The sequence below is a fragment of the Nomascus leucogenys genome, chromosome 15 (genome assembly GCF_006542625.1).
Source record: "Nomascus leucogenys isolate Asia chromosome 15, Asia_NLE_v1, whole genome shotgun sequence".
NCBI classification, from domain to species: domain Eukaryota; kingdom Metazoa; phylum Chordata; class Mammalia; order Primates; family Hylobatidae; genus Nomascus; species Nomascus leucogenys.
Window position 1 is genome coordinate 63,834,754 of NC_044395.1, and position 22,923 is coordinate 63,857,676.

General features: G+C 37.9%; 1 protein-coding gene across 4 annotated transcripts in view; it reads left to right on the plus strand.

The window, feature by feature from the left end:
* Window positions 1-22,923, plus strand: part of FCHSD2 (FCH and double SH3 domains 2) — a 335,209-nt gene that overhangs the window by 269,020 nt on the left and 43,266 nt on the right. For 3 of the 4 annotated variants that reach the window (XM_030829076.1, XM_030829077.1, XM_030829078.1), the window contains exons 11-13: window positions 188-259; window positions 12,277-12,393; window positions 14,667-14,771. In XM_030829076.1, coding sequence (XP_030684936.1) covers window positions 188-259; window positions 12,277-12,393; window positions 14,667-14,771 — 294 coding nt within the window. The remainder of the gene's footprint in view (window positions 1-187; window positions 260-12,276; window positions 12,394-14,666; window positions 14,772-22,923) is intronic. The other variant, XM_030829079.1, reaches the window with a different exon arrangement.

Consider the following 22,923-nt stretch of genomic DNA (forward strand, 5'->3'; position numbering starts at 1 on the left):
GCTATTTTCCACAGAAAAAATCAGAATAACAGTGACTCTCATCTCACTTTTTCCCAGCCCAACTACAGCCCTAAATCCTTTGTTTCTAAACACTGTGCTAAATGTTCTTAGGTGTTGTGTCCTTGTTTGCCTTAAATTTCTAACTCTATGCTATGTTTTTTGTCCTTGTGCAATCTTTATTGGGCAGAGTTTAAAAGCCGCCCAACTGGTGGATATTGAGCTCTCCCCTGTCAGTGCTCTGAGAATGACCATAGCTGAGGTATATGGGATGTGGGTCAAGGGCGGGAGGGATGGGAAGTGTGGGTTTGCATGTTAATGAAGGGTGGGACCTGGTGTTGGGATGAAAGTTATGTATATACATGTATAAGAGGCCCCTGATGCACCAGCTGTGTTTTCTCTTATAAATTAAGAATTTCCTTCCCTGTTTATAGTGAAGAAATTGAGCTTCTCATTTTTCATCTTGTGAGAAGCACCTTAATTTTCTTAAGAAGAAGCACCTTAATTTTCTTAAGAAGAAGCACCTTAATTTTCTTCAGCAGTGTGCTGGAGAGAACCTTAGAGCTAATCTTGTCTTTATTAAAGGGGAAACTGTAGCCTAGTAAGGGAGACTTGTCCAGAGTCATATGGTAAATTAATGACACGTTACTGTTGTGATTGCAATAGTAATGTTATTTCTGCTGTGCTATTCTGTCTTCTAAGAAGAAATGTTCAGGACTTGGGAAGAAATTAGTTTTTTCATAATGGAAAAGATAAATGCCTATGATTTTAAAAAATCATTCCAGACCTTCAATCATTTAAAAAGTCTTTTTTTTTTTTTTTTTTTAAAGACAGAGTCTTACTCTGTCGCCCAGGCCGAAGTGCAATGGCATAATCACGGCTCACTGCAGCCTCAACCTCCTGGGCTCAAGCAGTCCTCCCACCTCAGCTTCCCGAGTAACTGGGACTACAGCTAATTTTTATTTTATTTTAGTTTAGTTTAGTTTTATTTTTGGTAGAGAGAGGATGTCACCATGTTGCTTAGGCTGGCCTTGAACTCCTGGGCTCAAAAGATCCTCCTGCCTCAGCCAGACATTTATTATTGTCTGGCTCTGATTATAATCATCCTAGTGGATATGAAATAGTATCTCGTGGTTCTGGTTTGCATTTCCCTAATGACTAATGATGTTGAGTATCTTCATGAGTGTATTAGCCACTCATATATCTTCTTTGGTAAAATGTCTATTCAAACCTTGTTTCTATTTTTTTATTGGATTGTGTCTACTTGTTATGAATTAGATCTTGAAGATGAATTGCAGTTTACTCTGCAAAGAGGGAGAAACAACATGCCAGGAAGCGAAAACAAAAATTGAAAAGAATAAAAATAATAGATGACATTCATTGAACATTTATTTCATGGTAGACATTTTTCTAATGGCATTACCTATATTAATTTATTTTATCTTCACAATAACCCTATATTGTAGGTGCTATTTTTAATCCTTCTTTTACAGTTGAGGAAACTAAAGTTAAGAAATCTGGCTGGGTGCAGAGGCTCACACCTGTAATCCCAACACTTTGGGAGGCCAAGGTGGGTGCATTGCTTGAGCCCAGGAGTTCGAGACCAGCCTGGGCAACACGGCGAAACTCTTTCTCTAAAAAAAAAAAATAATAATACAGAAAACTAGCTGGGCATGGTAGCACACACCTGTAGTCCCAGCTACTCAGGAAGCTGAAGTGGGAGGATCACTTGAGCCCGGGAGGTGGAGGTTGCAATGAGCCATGATCACACCACTGCATTCCATCCTGGGTGACAGAGCAAGACCCTGTCTCAAAAAAAAAAAAAAAAAAAATAGAAAGAAAAGCAATTTGCTTTGCTGAAGGTCACTCAGCTAATAAGCATTAGAGCCAGAAAAGTTTGAAAGTACATGACTATACCTGAAATAGCAAGTAGACTTGGTGATGAAAGTGGGATGCAACCAGGTGTTATTTTTGAATTTTATATATGATGGTAAATGGAGAACTATATACTCAGGTAAGATAGTAATAGGATGAGATCCATTGCAAGGGCAGGACAGTATTGTTCTTTTATTTTGAATTTTATAGTTTGAATTAGGAATTTTGAACTGCTTATGGGTTTAACACATTTATTTTTCATTTACTAAGCAGACCTTACATATACTTTGCATATGCCCTTGCCTTACAGACAAGAGAATTCAGCAAATATTTTATCTAAATTTACATAAGATATAGTTAGGAAAGTTATAGGACTGTGATAAAATGTAACTCTTATTTTCTTCTGATGATTTTCATAAACTGTCTTAAATTTTTTTTTAACTTTTTAATATAACCCATTTCAAACTACACTGTTTTCCCTACAAAAGTCCAAGACACCCAATTGAGTATGTATAGTCACAGTATTATTATAGTAATTTAATTAGGGCTTTTTTGGGTAGAATTTTAGTATTAACCAAAAGATGACTACAAGTGACAGTGACCAATGACAAGCTTTGTCTTATGTGGTAACTTAATAGCTATCTCATGGTTAATACTGAAGGATTTTCTTATCTATATTTCCATAAGAGAGTTACTGATTTCTAAAGTGTTCTTTCTTTATATCTTCAATTATCATTTCTCAGATGATACCAGAAAGCCAGAGCTCTTTCTAGAAAAAGTAAAATACATCTTTTTTTGCTGAAATGACTTTTTAATGCAGAATTTTTCTGAGGAGGATATGGAATGTGCCTTTAAATCTTCCTGTCTATAATAAGAATATTCTGTGAGAGAGAACTGACAAACACATTTATTAGTATCTCAATGTTAGAGTCATTCAGCGGACACATGGATCACACTGGGGTTAGTGATTCATACAGGTGGTGTACAATGGAGAAAACATGGGTTTGAGGGTCTAAACTAGCAGTTTATTTACATATATTTAACTTTTGTGATTCAGCTTCCTCATGTGTAAAATGACAATAGTTGTCCCTTGGTTTCCGTGGGGGATTGATTCTAGGAACCTCTTTGTGTACCAAAATTCACAGATGTTCAAGTCCCCTATATAAAATGATGTAATATTTGCATATAACCTATGCACGTCTTTCATATATTGTAAATCATCACTAGATTATAATCCCTAATACAATGTAAATGCTATGCTAATAATGGTCCTATTACATTGTTTAGGAAATAAGACAAGGAAAAAAAGTCTGTACATGTTCGGTACAGACACAACTATCTTTTTTTTTTTTTTTTTTTTTTGCTCTTTTTCAAAAATATTTTTGATCCACAGTTGGTTGAATCCACAGATACAGAACCCACAGACATGGAAGGACAACTATACCTTATTTGTTTGAAAATTAAATAGGATACTAAGCATTTGACTCAATGCCTGGCACATTGAGTCAGAATGGATGTTGACTGACTTCTTAAAATCTTTCCACAGGACGGCCGGGCGTGGTGGCTCATGCCTGTAATCCCAGCACTTTGGGAGGCCGAGATGGGCAGATCACGAGGTCAGGAGATCGAGACCATCCTGGCTAATACGGTGAAACCCTGTCTCTACTAAAAATACAAAAAATTAGCTAGGCATGGTGGCGGGCACCTGTAGTCCCAGCTACTGGGAAGGCTGAGGCAGGAGAATGGCGTGAACCCAGGAGGCGGAGCTTGCAGTGAGCTGAGATTGCGCCACTGCACTCCAGCCTGGGTGGCAGAGTGAGACTCCGTCTCAAACAAAACAAAACAAAACAAAAATCCACAGGACAAGCATATTTCTTTCTTTCTTTTTTTTTTTAGTATTATCCCCCTAATTACTACAGGAAATACCAAATATCAAATATAGGAGACATTACAAATCTTGAAATACTTGCAATACTTTCGCAGTCATGATCCCTAGCTGTCAACTCTCTTATTGGATTGATCACTAAAAGTCCCTTGGGACTTTTGTTTTCCTACTTATTCCAGAAAGAGGATCTCATCAACATCCTTCTTGGCAATTTGTACATCTGAAAAGCAATCTGTTTGGAATAATTTTAAGTACATGACTTGTACTTTTCAACATCTCTGCCCTACATACATCTCAGTGACCTATCCTTTCATTACCAGAACTAGTGATGAGTGCCATTAGGGGCGTTTTCTCACATCCTGTGAAAAAGGACAAAGCAAAGCTGGGATGGGAAATAATATGGGAAACATGCATGTCCACAAAACTTAGATGAGTATGATCTATACAGGCAGGAAAAACCCAAACTTTCTCAGGTTTCCCAGTCGTGATGAGAATACCCTTTCCCCTTTACCTTCTTTGAACAGCAAATAACAAGATCTTCACAGATCATGACAGCAAAAAGCTAACACTAAATTTCTGATGTATGATCTTTCTCTGTTATTCTAGATGCTATTTCTGATATTCTGCCTTCTATAGATTAACAATTCTAGTAAGTAAAATGTCCACTTGCTGTAGTTGAGGATTTTTACACATTAGTTTTACATAAGGGGAGTGATTTATCTATCTATTAAAAATAAATATTTGGCAGAAATTTCCCTTGTCTATAAAAGTCTACATGGGGTTAATATACTGTGCAGGAAATGTACCTGAAAATTCTCTTTGTTATGGGTGGCTCTTTGTGCTTGTAGAAATTTTGTATTGCATATAGCGTTGTCTCATAAACGTGAAAAAGGCTGTGATAGAATTTGCGGGATGTCCTCCTGTTGAGTAAATAGGTACCATCCTCTTACACATATGCTTGGCACAGTATCCAGAAATGAGAGGCTTTGAGTAAAGACATGAGTGTTGCATTTTAGAATTAGCAATACTGACAGTTAAGTGTCCATAGTGGTTGTCCTAATTTCTTCAGCGTTTCACAAAAGGCTTTTTGTAAAAAGTCCACTATCTATGTAATAGGCCCTCTACTGGTTTAGTCACCTTTCTCCTGATCTGGTTCGTGGTCTAACCATCCAGAGTAACTAGATCTTTGCATAGATGCATTAGTTATGTGCTGACAATAGGAGCCTGGAAGTTCCCCTATCTAGCTTGTGATTATAGCTCTTAAAGCAAAATCTCTGTGAGAGCTACCAAAATAAAGGCGTACTCTTTATAAGGCTGTTCCATCTAACCATGCCTCTAGGTATATTCTCGAAAGTGTTAGACACAAGGTTTTTATGCCATTTTTGTTTTACTTTCATGTCATTACTCAGGGACATATTTTTTGCTAAGGTTTGCCTTTGGTACTCTTAACCGAAGACAAAAGAATAGCTCCTTTCAGAGTTCTCATCATTTCTTCACCCCAGCCTTAATGGGTATATTCCTTTTCCCCAGGTGTCCAGAGTTTTCCAGAATTGTCCTAAGGCTCAGTCCACACCAGTTCTTCTCCAGTGTGCTCTCCTGAGAGACCAGGCACACTCAACAATTATCTAGATGAGTTCCCACTTCTTTCCAAGTGAAGGTTCTGCTATCCTAGCATAGTCAGAATAAGTTAAATTATGTCTCTTAAGAGGCACTGTTCCACTCCTCTTCAAGGTGTGTGGCATATTTGAAATATGTGACTTAAAAGTCTACAGTCTCTTACCAAAAGCCTTGGGCCAAATACATGTCAAAATTCAGAATTTTCAAGATTTTAGAAAAGTGGCCCATATACCATACATTGCATAAAACCCTGAGCAATGTGTGGGGAAGCACCTATGATCAAACATAGTATTTTTGCAGTGAAACATATGAATATTTTTATTCATATATGTATATATGAAAGAAAAAAACTTTAAATAACCTCTTATTAGTTCAAATCACATTTTGGCTCAAGTGAGTTTTGGCTCCAAACTTACCAAAAAATACTTATTCTTTTTCAGAGCATTTTGAATTTCAGAATTGTGGGATTGTGAACCTGTACAAATGTGTAGTTGGAATACAGAGATCCAGATGCTTTTTACTTGAAGTCCTTTTGAGAACAAATAATTAATAACTTTATTGAAATAATTAACCGTGTATTAATATACTTCATAAAGAATAAGATGGATCCAATATTTAACTCAATATATTAATATATATTTTTTGAGAAGCTCTGTCACCCAGGCTGGAGGGCACAGTCATAGCTCCTGGCAGCCTTGATCTCTTGGGCTCAAACAATCCTCCTGCCTCAGCCTCCCATAGATAGGACTACAGGTATGTGCTAATTTTTTTTTTAAGAGCTGGGGTCTAGCTATGTTGCCCAGGCTGGTCTCAAACTCCTGGCCTCAAGCAGTTTTTCTGCCTTGGCCTACCAGAGCACTGGGATTGTAAGTGTGGGTTGCTGTGCCCAGCCCCAGTATATTTCTTGTCTCTCAGTAGACTGAAAAATGTAAGTAGTACAAATTCCCTGAATGAGGGTTAACTAGAATGTTATGCCATTGGCCTAACAACCCCAACAGTATCTTTTTTTGAAATGGGTTGGAATGCTAGTATTTTACTATGTTAGTGATTTTCATTCATCATACATGACCATCTCTTTTTCTCTCCTTGAAATGGTTATATTTTAGTTACAGAGTTAAAAAACTGATTGTTTTCTTCTGTGAAGTCAGCTTTTCTATCCCTGCTTACTCTGCTCAGATATCTGAGCCTTCTATGCCTTTGTATTAACCTTAAAATAAACCAAAATCATATCTTGAGAGAGCATCTAAGGACAAAATAGTTAAGATGACTTAAAGACTAATATATCAAGAATATTGGAATGCTGATTTCCTTAATTTAGTTCTTCAAAGTTGTTTAATAACTTTATGAATGTTGAAAAGACTTTATTGTAATATTTTATCCTAAAGGGACTAGAGTTTTTTTTTTTTTTTTTTTTTTTGAGACAGAGTCTCCCTCTGTAGCCCAGGCTGGAGTGCAGTGCCATGATCTTGGCTCACTGCAACCTCCAGCGCCACCACACCTAGCTAATTTTTGTATCAAATACATTTTTAAAAGATAAAGGAAAAATGTTGGACTGGGCATAGTGGCTTATGCCTGTAATCCCAGCACTTTGGGAGATCAAGGCAGGAGGATCATTTGAGGCCAGGAGTTTGAGACGGCCTAGGCAACATAGTGAAATCTCATCTCTACTAAAAATCAAAAAAATTATCTGAGTGTGGTGGCATATGCTGTGATCTCAACTACTTGGGATGCCGAGGTGGGAGGATTGCTTGAGCTCAGGAGGTCAAGGCTGCAGTGAGCCATGATTGCACCACTGCACTCCAGCCTGGGCAATAGAGTGAGACCCTGTCTTCCAAAGAAAAGAAAAATGTTAAAGGAATGATCTAGGCCAGGCGTGGTGGCTCATGCCTGTAATCTCAGCACTTTGGGAGGCCAAGGACAGGTGGATCACTTGAGGACAGGAGTTCGAGACCAGCCTGGCCAACATAGCGAAACCCCCATCTCTACTAAAAATACAAAAAATTAGCTGGGCATGGTGGTACATGCCTGTTATCCCAGTTACTCCAGAGGCTGAGGAATGAGAATCTCTTGAACCTGAGAGGCAGAGGTTGCAGTGAGCTAAAATCATGCCACTGCACTCCAGTCTGGGTGACAGAGCGAGACTCTGTCTCAAAAAATTAAAAATAAAAATAAATTTGCCAGCATTTTAAAAAGAAGCAGTCATTATGGTTTCTTTGTTAGAATCGACCACTGCTAATATCACTGTCTTAAAGAAAAATTACCGGCCATGCACGGTGGCTCACACCTGTAATCCAAGCACTTTGGGAGGCTGAGGCGGGTGGATCACGAGGTCAAGAGATCGAGACCATCCTGGCCAACATGGTGAAACCCTGTCTCTACTAAAAATACAAAAAATTAGCTGGGCATGGTGGCACATGCCTGTAGTCCCAGCTACCTGGGAGGCTGAGGCAGGAGGATCACTTGAACCCGGGAGGCGGAGGTTGCACTGAGCCAAGATCACGCCACTGCACTCCAGCCTAGCCAACAGAGTGAGACTTTGTCTCAAAAAACAAAAAACAAAACAAACAAAAACATAATTATCTATACTAGATCCTGATTTATATTGATCTTTGATAGTGAAGGTAGTATTGGAACATTTCTCTGTGTATTGTTTAATAGCCTGGGCTGTATTCACCTTGTATGAAATTCTCAGTTGTCAAGACCTGTGTCTCAGGAGCTTCCACATGTATTCCATGGCTTGATTTCAGAATTCATGAAAAGGATAAATTAATTTGAATTTTAGTTTTGTGTCATTCCCTACCCAAAGGATCTCAAAGCCACATCTTCCAATCAGTGGCATTAGTTACCTGTCCTGATCATTGGACTCCCAAGTCTTAGTAGACACATAAAAAATAAGGGAAAAGCTCTATCTTGAGCACAGTGAGTACTCAATAAGAAGGTATAAATTCTGTAAGGCAAATTGCGTTATGGCCCATCTGCAGCCAGCACACAATTTATTTTTTTTAATTTTAATTTTAATTTTTTTTATTATTATACTTTAGGTTTTAGGGTACATGTGCACAATGTGCAGGTTTGTTACATATGTATCCATGTGCCATGTTGTTTTGCTGCACCCATTAACTCGTCATTTAGCATTAGGTATATCTCCTAATGCTGTCCCTCCCCCTCCCCCCACCCCACAACAGTCCTCGTAGTGTGATGTTCCCCTTCCTGTGTCCATGAGTTCTCATTGTTCAGTTCCCACCTATGAGTGAGAACATGTGGTATTTGGTTTTTTGTCCTTGCGATAGTTTACTAAGAATGATGTTTTCCAGTTTCATCCGTGTCCCTTCAAAGGACGTGAACTCATCATTTTTTATGGCTGCATAGTATTCCATGGTGTATATGTGCCACATTTTCTTAATCCAGTCTATCGTTGTTGGACATTTGGTTCCAATTCTTTGCTATTGTGAATAGTGCCGCAATAAACACGTGGGCATGTGTCTTTATAGCAGCATGATTTATAGTCCTTTGGGTATATACCCAGTAATGGGATGGCTGGGTCAAATGGTATTTCTAGTTCTAGATCCCTGAGGAATCGCCACACTGACTTCCACAATGGTTGAACTAGTTTACAGTCCCACCAACAGTGTAAAAGTGTTCCTGTTTCTCCACATCCTCTCCAGCACCTGTTGTTTCCTGACTTTTTAATGATGGCCATTCTAACTGGTGTGAGATGGTATCTCACTGTGGTTTTGATTTGCATTTCTCTGATGGCTAGTGATGATGAGCATTTTTTCATGTGTTTTTTGGCTGCATAAATGTCTTCTTTTGAGAAGTGTCTGTTCATGTCCTTTGCCCACTTTTTGATGGGGTTGTTTGTTTTTTTCTTGTAAATTTGTTTGAGTTCATTGTAGATTCTGGATATTAGCCCTTTGTCAGATGAGTAGGTTGCAAAAATTTTCTCCCATTCTGTAGGTTTCCTGTTCACTCTGATGGTAGTTTCTTTTGCTGTGCAGAAGCTCTTTAGTTTAATTAGATCCCATTTGTCAATTTTGGCTTTTGTTGCCATTGCTTTTGGTGTTTTAGACATGAAGTCCTTGCCCACGCCTATGTCCTGAATGGTATTGCCTAGGTTTTCTTGTAGGATCTTAATGGTTTTAGGTCTAACATGTAAGTCTTTAATCCATGTTGAATTAATTTTTGTATAAGGTGTAAGGAAGGGATCCAGTTTCATCTTTCTACATATGGCTAGCCAGTTTTCCCAGCACCATTTATTAAATAGGGAATCCTTTCCCCATTTCTTGTTTTTGTTAGGTTTGTCAAAGATCAGATAGTTGTAGATATGCGGCATCATTTCTGAGGGCTCTGTTCTGTTCCATTGATCTATGTCTCTGTTGTGGTACCAGTACCAGGCTGTTTTGGTTACTGTAGCCTTGTAGTATAGTTTGAAGTCAGGTAGCGTGATGCCTCCAGCTTTGTTCTTTTGGCTTAGGATTGACTTGGCGATGCGGGCTCTTTTTTGGTTCCATATGAACTTTAAAGTAGTTTTTTCCAATTCTGTGAAGAAAGTCATTGGTAGCTTGATGGGGATGGCATTGAATCTATAAATTACCTTGGGCAGTATGGCCATTTTCACGATATTGATTCTTCCAACCCATGAGCATGGAATGTTCTTCCATTTGTTTGTATCCTCTTTTATTTCATTGAGCACAATTTAAACCCCTTTACCTATTCCTAAAATGCTGCTCAGTAACAAAAATTAAATGTCTCTATCAGTTGCCTCCTTTCTCATCTAGCTACTCCCTACAAATTCATTCTCTTTGAGATCTGCCTTAATCTTTCAACATATCTTCAATCTTTGTTTTGGATTCATTGTTTAGGCTATTAAGAACCTAGGAATTATCTGGATTTTCTTACGAACAGTAATAAGAAAATTTTTGTTTCAAGTAATTTTCAATTGGGTCTTTAACATTAACAGTTACCATTACTGGATGCCTAAGATACTATGTAGATACTATACCAGAATGTTTAAAATATGACTTCATTATAACCTACCAACCCTATGGAGATAGGTGACATTTTCACTTGTTTTCAGATGTAGCTACGACTCAGATCATTAACATGCCCAAGATCATAAAGCTAGTAGTGCCATAAAATGGCATACAATGCGTTCAAACTAAGTCTATCTGACTCAAAAACCTATTCTTGGACTCTTCAGAATTTATCTTTCTACTTTTACAGATCACATTCCTCTGACTTTTGTATATTTCATTTGTATCTATGTCCAGAGTTTAACATTTTAATGTTCCTGACTTTGAGAACAGATGTAAGTTTGAATGCCCAGATTCATTTGCAAAGCAAAATACAATAGTAAAGTTCATTCCCAAACTTCTGATAACCCAAAAAATGAAGTAGAATGTAAAATATGAATGTAAAGATGGTTAAGTTTGAATATTGATTATTTTGCTCTATTTCAATTCATTTGTCATTGTTATAATCTAGCTTTAGCTGAAATGTCTGTATAGAACAAAAATTTTTAAACCCTGCCTCATCACAATTCCAACAAAAATATTAATTTTTAAAATCCAGTTTATCAATTTCTACTTTATCAGTTTTGAGCTATGAGACCTTGCAAAAGAATTACTAGGCCAGGTGTAGTGGCTCATCCCTGTAATTTCAACACTTTGGAAGGCCAGAGTGGGAGGCTTACTTGAGCCAAGGAGTTCAAGATGAGCCTGGGCAACATAGTGAGACCTTATCTCTAGAAGGAAAAAAAAAATTAGCTGAGCATGGTGACACACCTGTAGTTCCAGCTACTCAGGAGGCTGAAGTGGGAGAGTCACTTGAGCTCGGAGGTTGAGGCTGCAGTGAGCCGTGATCAGAATTTCTAAAATTCTTGTCATTCTACAATTTTGCTTCTTTCTATATTAAAAGCCTCTTTGAGTAATTCATATTTTTAAAAAAAATTCCTAATTATCTCAATAAAGTTTGTTTTTCATGGGTCTTTAAGAATTTAGAGAGAGTTAAAATAGTTTTGTGTTTAATAGCTCTGATTCTGGAATCAGTCAATTAAGGTTGTAATATTTAACATCTAGGACATCCAGGAAAAATTAACCTCTCTGAGCCTCTGTTTTCTTTTCTATAAAATGATGTGGGACCCACATCATCAGGTTGTTAAAAAAAAAAAAAAAAAGTTATATGAAGCACTTTCCATAGTACCTTTCACAATAGAAGTTAGCTATTACTATTTTTATTTAGATTTTGCGGTTTGTTCTTTGTAAATCAGAATCATAGCATTTTAGAACTAGAAGAAACCCTTGGTGATCATTTGATCTAGCACCCTTATCTTTCATATGAAGCCTGGAGAAAGGGCAAAAGCTGGCTTTTGAGGTTTGGTGGCAAGTTGATGATGGACCTCTAACGAGTTCCATCTGCCTTGGGGCAGGGGGAGGGGTGCAAGATTGTGTTGCTGTTATTGTATTGTTTTGTTCTTACTTCTCTTTAATGATTCTTTACTCACATTTAAACTATTAAGTTGTTTCCATTTTTATTTATGCAGTGATTTTATCACCATAGTAGGTTGGCATGAATACATTTTCTTCTTTGCTTACCTTAGCTAGCTTCCTTCCCACTCAGAAAGATAAGTCCATCACACCCAAAAGGATAAGTCTGCAGTATTAGAGATGATGCATTTGTGTCCAGCTGTGTAAGACAAAAAGCTTATGGTCTTTAATGGTTTTATGCTCATCTTACTCTTCTGGTAACTTTCTGTGACGTTAAGACATTGCTTCCAGCAGTAGTGGAGCGTGCCTCATATTTTGAGTGCTAATTAAGTGAAGGCCTTCTGATCCATCTACAAAGCAGTAGTGGTTGCAATAAGGATAGCAATATTTTCATCTCTGTTCTCTCTTGTGTTGTAGAGCCGACAGTTAGAATCAGAAACTGGGACCACAGAGGAGCACAGTCTAAATAAGGAAGCTCGAAAATGGGCCACACGTGTGGCACGTGAGCATAAAAACATTGTTCACCAACAACGGGTAAGTATAATGGAAAGTCCTAGTTACATTCACCTTAAGCCAAATGTCAAACAGTTTAAGGAACTGAGTTTTATTAATGTGAAAAATATCCTATATGTGTTGTTTTGTTTTGTTTGAGACAAGAGGCTTGCTCTGTCACCCAGGTTGAAGGGCAGTGGTGTGAACATGGCTTACTGCAGCTTTAACCTCCTGGGCTGAAGCAGTCCTCCCACTTGAGCCTCCCAAGTAGCTGAGACCACAGGCACATGCCACTATGCCTGGCTAATTTTTTTTAGATTTTTTGTAGAGATAGGGTCTTGCCATGTTTCCCAGACTGGTCTCAAACTCCTTTGCTCAAGCATTATATGTGTTTTTTCTGTACTTTCTCAACACTCAGCAGTGTGCTGTCAGCTATCTACTCATGTTGGAATTTCCTTAAGCCCTCCATCAGCAATACATTAATTCACCTGTTTACCATAAAATTGCCAAAGAAAACCTGTGATAGTGTATTATGGGCAGGGGAAGAGACGTGTTGAATTAATATAGGTTTTCATCCCTCAAGACATATTTTTCAAAAGACACAATTATAGCCGGGCGCGGTGGCTCATGCCTGTAATCCCAGCACTTTGTGAGGCTGAGGCAGGCAGATCACGAGGTCAGGAGATCGAGACCATCCTGGCTAACATGTGTTATGGTGAAACCCCGTCTCTACTAAAAATACAAAAAATTAGCCGGGCGTGGTGGCGGGCACCTGTAGTCCCAGCTACTCAGGAGGCTGAGGCAGGAGAATGGCATGACCCTGGGAGGTGGAGCTTGCAGTGAGCTGAGATCACGCCACTGCACTCCAGCCTGGGCGACAGCGAGACTCTGTCTCAATAAAAAGAAAAAAAAAAGACACAATTATAGATTTCATGAAAATATATGTTTGGCTGGGCGCAGTGGCTCACTTCTGTAATCCCAGAACTTTGGGAGGCTGAGGCAGGTGGATTGCTTGAACCAGGAGTTTGAGACCAGCCTGGGCAACATGGCAAAAAACCTGGTCTCTACAAAAAATTCAAAAATTAGTCGGGCATGGTGGCACACACCTATCTTCCCACCTATTCGGAAGGCTAAGGTTAGGGAGAATTGCTTGAGCCCGGGAGGTGGAGGTTACATTGAGGTAAGATCATGCCACCGCACTCCAGACTGGGTGACAGAGCAAGACCCTGTCTCAAAAAAAAAAAAAAAAGAAAGAAAGAAAGAAAGAAAATATATCTCAAAGACTAAACTCTAAGCACAAAGAAATTATTTGGAGTATAGTACTTTTTTTCTGTTTCATTTATTGATACCTATATCCATCTCATTCTTTGCCTTCACATCCTACTTCTTAAAAGAATTGCCTATGCTTATTATCTATAGAATCTCACCTCCCACTCACTTTTTAGCCCACTACATTTGAGCTTTCCTTTCCTTCCCTTCCCTTCCCCTGTATCACTTCATAGTCTAAGCTTACCGAAATCGCCAATGATGTCTGTGTTGCTAGCTTCAAAATGGACACTTTGATTTCTCATTTTTCTTAATCTGTCAACAATTGCATCACAATTAACAATTCCCTGTCTTAAAATGTTATCTTCTGTAGTCATCCACGATTCAACATTGTCCTGGCTTTCCTTCTGCCTTTCTGGCCATACCTAGATTTTTTCATAGGTTCCTCTTTCTCCATCCCACAATGAAATATTCAGTTTCTCAGATTTCTGTACTTGGCTATCTTGTTTTCTTATTCTTTACCCTCATATAGGCATTCTCAGTCACTTCCATGGTTTTACTTTACCACCAAATCATAAATTAATATCTTCAACATTGGGCCTTGCTACTACTGTATATCCATATAATCTCTTGCCTGTTTTGACGTCTTCTTTTCACTATCTCACAGGTGTCTCAGATTCAATGTTCCACTTATGTAATGTTGCTTAACAAACCACCTCAAACTTAATGCCATAGAACAAGAGGGTTTTTACATTATCTCTCACTAATCTGAGTATTGGGTGGTCTTAGCTTAGCAGTTTCCCTTGGGGTCTCTCATGTGGCAGCAATCAGATAGTGGCTGGTCCTGGCTTCCCCACTGAAGGGACTGTCTGTAGTAAGTTTGTTACTAGTAAGTCTATAATTATTTCAAAATGTTCAAAAAATAAATACATGAAAAAAATTATGGCTACTAGTCACTAAAGCCTTTTGAATTATGTAAATACTTTAATCACTTAAGGAAGATGAAAAGTAAAAAACAGTCATCATTATTGTCCCATTTTCTTTAACAGGTTCTAAATGATCTGGAGTGTCATGGAGCTGCTGTATCAGAACAAAGCCGAGCAGAGCTGGAACAGAAAATAGATGAAGCTAGAGAAAATATTCGTAAAGCAGAGGTAAGGTGGCAGCTAATTGTGGCATTTTGCCCAGGTCTAATGACACTGTCACAGCTGTGATATGCATCTTTAAAACTGAGTTTCTACACATACTGAGATGAAGGTGATTCACCGTCTTCATTCATGTCCACAGTAGTATTTGTTGAGTACCTGCTCTGTGGAAGGCAGTACATGTAACAAAAAGATGCTATAAAGTTTACAGTCATGAAACATTAAATACAAAAGATTTAAGTCACAATGAAGATACTAATTTTAAAGTTTCTACAAGGTACATAATAAACCACAGAGATTAATGGTAGAAAAAGTGATGTATATATATCAGTTTAGATATATCTATCTCCTTATATATTGATATATGGAGATATATATTCATATCTATATTCATATATATTTATATTTATTTATATATATATATTCAGAGCTTAGGAAATCTCCCCCATATGGGAGGTTCCCTGGATCCAGGGGCATGAGCTGGGCTTTTAAGAATAGGGAAGATTTGGTTAAGCAGAGATGGGAAAAAATTTATAATAGTGGATTTTAATTTTTTGTGGAGTCATGGGACCTTTGAAGATTGTATGAAAGCTATGAAACATTCTCTCCCACACACAAAAATGTACATTTTGTGTACAGTGTTTAGAGTTCTTATGCCTGAGGCTAATACTCCCTGTTCTAGATAGGGAGAGGTTGGGATAGGAAACAAGAAAGTATTAGCAAATGAGGAAGACACAGGGTATAATTTGGTAGCTGGATATGATTAGAGTAGAGGATTTTTGTGAGGAAATGTGGTAGAAAGTAAGTAAACTTGTTGTGGTTAGGGCCAGTTTATGGAGGACTTGTGCACACACTTTTATCTACTCAGCAGCAACATGGTGAAGGGGTATGGAGGTAGACATTTATAAAAGACTGACACCATCCAGCCATCAAAAGATTATGTTCTTGTTAGAAAGGCATAAAGAATGCCAAAAATCACTAAGATGGTAAAGCATAACTGCCGAGGAGTGGTGCATTAAATATAGTTGAAGAACAACCCAGAGACCACAGAAATCACTCTGGGAGGGATTGTTGCGGGTGTAACACAGAAGAAGGCTTAAGATGAATACTGGCAGATGAATAGTATTTGATTAGTCAGAGAAAAGGGGATAGCACAGACTTATGCCATGCAACTTCAGGAGGTAGAATTTGAACCAAAAGATGAAGGTAAGAAAGAAGGAGATGTGAGTTTAGTATTGGGAAATACTTTCTAATAGTCAGATCTTCCCAAAGACAGAATAAGCACTCCTGAGACATAGTGTAGCCCTATAAGTGTGTAAGAAGATTGGGCAAGCATGTTTCAGGGACCCAATACAAGGAATCCCTGCACTGGTTTAGGTTTAATCTAAACTAATGGTTTCCTAACACCCCCTTAGAACTCTAGAGGTTTTGAGGAAGTGCTTCACTGGTTGTGGGGTGAAGAGAGACGCAGCGTAGGCAAGCATAGAGAATATGAGCATGTTTTTGGCACAGCCCCATGGAAGTGATCTGAATCAGGACAGGCTTGCCATCTGCCTGGGCTGGAGAAACCCCAGTAACCCCACCTCCACTTCATTCCTGTTCACAGTCTAATTGACAGCCTCCATAGTGAGGAGGGAAGGGTGTACAATGAATAGTCATTTTTCTCTTTGAATTCAGGGTCATGTCTAAACCACTATCTTAGGGTGCTGGCCAAGTAGTGTTGGCAAGCCCTCACCTACTCTAAGAAACACTGGCCTATGGTAGAAGAGTTATTCCTGTTGTTTGTTTCTCCGCACTCTAAATGAAGCCAGTTTTTCAGAGCCTTGGTGGAACAGGAGTAATTATTTTGAGACAAGTCTCAGAGGTTTTCTGAGGGGTATTTCGTGTATTTTCCATTTCCAGACTCCATGCGTGGTGTCACCGACTGGTACCCTAACTCCACGAAACCTCCCGCCATCCCCAGTAGTAGCAGTAGTAGGTATCAGGCACACAGAGTCTTCATTTACGCCAAATGACCTATTATTTCCATAGTATGCCAAACTAGACTGTGTTTGTTAGTTTCAAACTAAAAATAGGAAGTGAAATTCTCATACCACAATATCTCACCTCTTCTAATGCAAGTATTTAAGTCTACATTCTCAAAGATAGTTTTCTTATCAAAAATGTTGAATATAGTATGCTAAAACCATTGTAGCAGATCCGTTTTCTCAGTTTTGAATATCTGTAGCATTTAATTAATTTTACTGTTAGCATAAAATAATCTCTCTCATGGTTTCCACTTAACAGATAGAAAAAATAGCCTAACTAAAATTAGCCAGCAAACATGAGGGCATATTTATTGGGGTAGTACTTACAGGATTATCATAATAAAATTTTTGGATAGACTAGACCATGAGAGTCTTCAAAGGAATTAACAATAGTGGTTTCTGCATATACCCTTTTCCTTTCTTCTGCCTGTATATCATCTGCATTGGTTTTTCTCTTTCATTCGATACTTTATTTATTATAAATACCTATACAAAAGAGAGAACACTGGTTATATAAAATGTGAGTCCTCATTATTGCAAAGTTAATGACAAGAGTGACCCTGCTATTAAAACAAAATTTTTAGGCCGGGCGCAGTGGTTCATGCCTCTAATTCCATCACTTTGGGAGACTGAGGCGGGAAGATCACTTGAGCTCAGGAGTTTGAGAGCAGCCTGGGCAACAGATAAGACATCATCTCTATTACAAATGAAAAGAAATTAGCTGGGTATGGTGACACGTGCCTGTAGTCTCAACTACTTGGGAGGCAGAGGCTTGATCCTGGAAGGTTGGTCTACAGTGAGCCATGGTTGGACCACTGCACTCCAGCTTGGGCAACAGAGCAAGACTATATATATATATATATATATATATATGTGTGTGTGTGTGTGTGTGTGTGTGTATATATGATCTTTTATATATATATGATCTTTTATATATATGATCTATATATAGTTTATATATAGATCTTATATATAAATATGTATGATTATATATAATCATATATATAATATACACACACAGATATATATATATTTCTCATATATAGTTTATATATGATCTTATATATATAAACATATAGTTTATATATGATCTTATATATAAAAATATGTATGATTATATATGATCATATATAATATACACACACACATATATATATTTCTCATATATATATTTCTAATCACATTATTTCCAAATTTACATTACCTCTGGGCCTGTTACTATGAGGTTTCACTGTATTCATGCTATGTTAGCAGACCTCTTGACTAATCACTTTTATTTTTTACCGAAAATTTTCAAACATACAGAAAATACAAAGAATAGACATGTATTTCCTAACATCTAGATTCAACTATTATATTTTGCAATACTGGCTTTATGTGTTTGTTAGATTGACCCATTAATTGTGTTCTATAAACGGAAGTTAGGTCTTAAGGCCTGATGAGAGGCAGGTTAATGTTTTAGGCAGAAATAGTTCATAGATTATGTGATGTTTTTCATCACATAAAGAATCATAATATCAAGTTGTCCTGCTATTAATGATACTAAGAATGGTCTCTTAATAAAGTGGTATGCTACCAGATCTTTCCATGATAAAGATTCTTTCTTTCCTCTTTGCAATTACCAAGTGCTAGTCACTTCCAGTGGCGGTGAATGGGTATTTTTTTTTCTTGGGTATTATTATGACCTCATTAAAAAAAAAATTTTTTTTTTTGAGACACGGTCTCACTCTGTCACCCAGGCTGGAGTGCAGTGGTACGATCTCAACTCACTGCAGCCCGAACCTCCTGGGTTCAAGTGATTCTCCCACGTCAGCCTCCCGAGTATCCAGAAAAATGACTAGTATCCAGAAAACATAAAGAATTGTTATAACTCAGTAATAAGACCAATCCAAATTTGGGCAAAAGATATTAACAAATACTTTACTAAGGGGGATATATGAATGGCTAAAAAACTTATAAAAAGATGCTCAGCATAGTTAGTTAATGTCACTAGTCTGTAGTCAAATGCAATTCAAAACCACAGTGAGATACCATTACACACACACTCAAATGGCAAAGTTTAAAAAGACTGACAAGTTGGAGGCAGTGGCTCACGCCTATAATCCCAGCACTCTGGGAGCCAAGGCAGGCAGATTGCTTGACCCATGAGTTTGAGACCAGCCTGGGCAACATGGTGAAACCCCATCACTACAAAAAAAGAGAAAAATTAGCCAGGCATGGTGGAGTGCGCCTGTAGTCCCTGTATCCCCTTAGTAAAGTATTTGTTAATATCTTTTGCCCAAATTTAGATTGGTCTTATTACTGAGTTATAACAATTCTTTATGTTTTCTGGATACTAGTCATTTTTTAGGTACATGTACTGCGAATATTTTCTCCAGTCTTTGGCTTACCTTTTCATTTTCTAGATTGCAAACTTTTAATTTTGATGAGATTAATTTATGAATTTTGTCCTTTATGATTAGTGTTTTTTATGTTCTAAGAAATTTTTGCCTGATCAAGGATGTGATATATCCTCTCATGTTTTCTTCTAGAAGTGTTATAGTTCAAGCTTTTCTTTGTGGACTGTGATCCTAAACATTTCTAGTTAAATTGTTGAGGTCTGGTATGAATTAAGGGTAATGTTTGTTTTTTTTGTTTTTTGTTTTGTTTTGTTTTGTTTTTTCCTATACAGATAGCCAGTTGTTCCACCATCATATTTTAAAGAGTATGCTTTTCCCATTACCTTTGCACCTGTATTGAAAACAACTAATCATATGTGTGTCAATATTTTCAATTTTATTCAGTTCCATTGGTCTGTATGTCTGTACTTATGCCAGTATCACAGTCTTAATGACATTGTAAGTCTTGAAATCAGATAGTATAATTCCTCCAACACTATTCTTGTTTTAGAATTATTTGGACTATTCTCATTGCCATCAGCTTCTACAAAAAAAGACTGCAGGCATTTTGATTGGGATTGCATTGAATCCACAAATAATTTGAGGAGAACTGACTTCTCAACAATATTGAGTCTTCTAATTCATGAACATGATGTGTCTATTTAGGCATTCTTTGTTTCCTTTTTTGGCTTCTTAATTTTGTATTGATACAAAATATTTGTGCATATTTATGAGATGCATGTGATATTTTGATACATGCATACAGTGTATAATGATCAAATTAGAGTAATTAAGATATCTGTCACCTCAGACATTTATAATTTCTTTGTATTTAGAACATTTCAAATCTTCTAGTTATTTTGAATTAATTATTAACGGTAGTCACCCTGCTAAGCTATCAAACACCAGAACTTATTCCATCTATTGTTTGCTTCTTTCTATTCCCCAATCTCTCTTCTTCTCCTTCCCCACAATCTTTCCCAGCTTCTGATAACCAGCATTCTACTCTGTCCTTTTTTTTTTTTTTTTTTTGAGACGGAGTCTTGCTCTGTCACCCAGGCTGGAGTGCAGTGGCGCGTGCCACCATGCCCGGCTAATTTTTTTTACTTTTAATACAGACAGGGTTTCACCATGTTGGCCAAGCTGGTCTCGAACTCCTGACCTCATGATCCACCCGTCTTGGCCTCCCAAAGTGCTGGGATTACAGGCATGAGCCACCGCGCCTGGCCTCTGCTGTCTTTTTTTTTTCTTTTTTTTTTTTGAGACGGAGTCTTTACTGTCACCCAGGCTGGAGTGCAGTGGCATAATTTCAGCTCACTGCAAGCTCCGCCTCCCAGGTTCATGCCATTCTCCCGCCTCAGCCTCCCAACTAGCTGGGACTACAGGCACCCGCCACCGCGCCCAGCTAATTTTGTTTCTGTATTTTTAGTAGAGACGGGGTTTCACCGTGTTAGCCAGGATGGTCTCAATCTCCTGACCTCATGATTCGCCCACCTCGGCCTCCCAAAGTGCTGGGATTACAGGCGTGAGCCACCACGCCCAGCCCCAGCCTCTACTCTCTACTTCTGTGATTAACATTTTTTAGCTCCCATACGTGAGTGAGAACATGTGATATTTGTCTTTCTGTGCCTAGCTTATTTCACTTAACATAATGACCTCCAGTTCCGTTTATATTGCTGCAAATGACAGGATTTCATTTTTATGACTGAATAGTATTCCATTGTGTGTATATATCACATTTTCTTAATCCATTGATGGACATTTAGGTTGATTCCACATTTTGGCCACTGTGAATAGTGCTGTAATAAACAGGGGATGAAGGTATGACTTTGATATACTGATTTCCTTTCCTTTGGATAAATATCCAAAACAGGGATTGCTGGATCATATAGTAGTTCTATTTTTAGTCTTTTGAGAAACCTCCATGCTGTTTTCCATAATAGCTGTACTAATTTACATTCCCACCAACAGTGTATAACAGTTCCCTTTTTTCTGCATCTTCACTAGCACTTGTTATTTTTTGTCTTTTTGATAAATAGTGATTCTAACTGGGGTAAGATGATATCTGATTTTGGTTTTGATATCTGGTTTTGATTTGCATTTTACTGATGATAAGTGATGTTGAGTATTTTTTCATATACCTGTTGGCCATTATGTCTTCTTTTGAGAAAAGTGGTTACAGATCCTGTGCCCACTTTTTAATAAGATTACATGGTATTTTGCTATTGAGTTTTTTTAGTTCCGTGTATATTCTGGATATTAGTCCCTTGTTGCATGAATAACTTGCAAGTATTTTCTTCGATTCTCTAGCTCATCTGTTAACTCTGTTGATTGTTTCCTTTGCTGCATAGAGTTTTTAATTTAATATAGTCCTATTTATCTGTTTTTTGTTTTGTTGCCTATGGCTTTAAAGTCTCAGCCATAAAAATCTCCCTTGACCAATGTACAGAAGCATTTCCCCTATGTTTTCTTGTACTAGTTCTATAGTATGGGTGTTTGTTTGTTTTTCTTTTCTTTTTTTTTTTTTTTTTTTTGAAACAGGGTATCACTCTGTCACCCAGGCTGGAGTGCAGTGGCACAGTCACAGCTCACTGCAGCCTTGGCCTCCCCAGGCTCAGGTGATCCTCCCACCTGAGTTTTTGTATTTTTAGTAAGATGGGGTTTCGCCATGTTGCCCAGGCTGGTCTCGAACTCCTGGGCTCAAGGGATCCACCCGCCTCAGCCTCCCAAAGCACTAAGATTACAGGCGTGAGCCACTGTGCCCAGCCATAATATTGGGTTTATTTTTAAAGTCTTTAATCATTTTGAGCCGACTTTTGTATATGGTGAGAGATAGGGATCTAGTTTCATTCTTTGGCAGGTGGATATTCAGTTTTCCCAGCAGCATTTATTGAAGAGGGTGTCCTTTCCCCAGTGAAAATTCTTAGCACCTTTGTGAAAAACTGGTTGGCTGTAAGTACCTTATTTGTGGGATCTCTATTCTGTTCCATTGGTCTGTGTGTCTGTATTTGTGACAATACCATGCTGTTTTGGTTACTAAAGTCAGGTAGTGTATTACCTCCAGCTTTATTATTTTTGCTCAGAATTGCTTTGGCTATTCAGGGACTTTTGTGGTTCCATACAAATTTTAGGATTTTTTTTTTCTATTTCTGTGAAGAATGTCATTGATTTTGATAGCAATTGCACATGGATTCGTGTCCTCTTCAATTTCTTTCATCAGTGTTTTGTAGTTTTCCTTGTAGAGATCTTTCGCCTCCTTGGTTAAATTTATTCCTGGGGTTGTGGTTTTTTGTTTTTTTGTTTTTTGGGTTTTTTTTTTTTTTTTTTTTGTCTTGTTTTGTTTTGGTTTTGGTAGCTATTGTAAATAGGATTACTTTTTTTTTTTTTTTTTTGAGACCGAATTTCACTCTTGTTGCCCAGGCTGGAGTGCGATGGCGCGATCTCGGCTCACGGCAAGCTCCGCCTCCTGGGTTCAACCGATTCTTCTGCCTCAGTCTCCCAAGTAGCTGGGATTACAGGCATGAGCTGCTGAGCCTGGCCTATTGTGCCTTGATATATATTTTCTGTCCTCTTCTATGATTTCAATTACATGAATATTAAATCACTTGATATTATCCTACATGTCATGTGCAAAGCTCATTCCACACATTTTTATCTGGCCTTATTTTTTATCTCAGTCTCTTTGATGAGTTATTATTAGTGTCTATTAAAACCTATGGATATTTCCTCTATAGTGTATAAACTACTGTTGAGGCC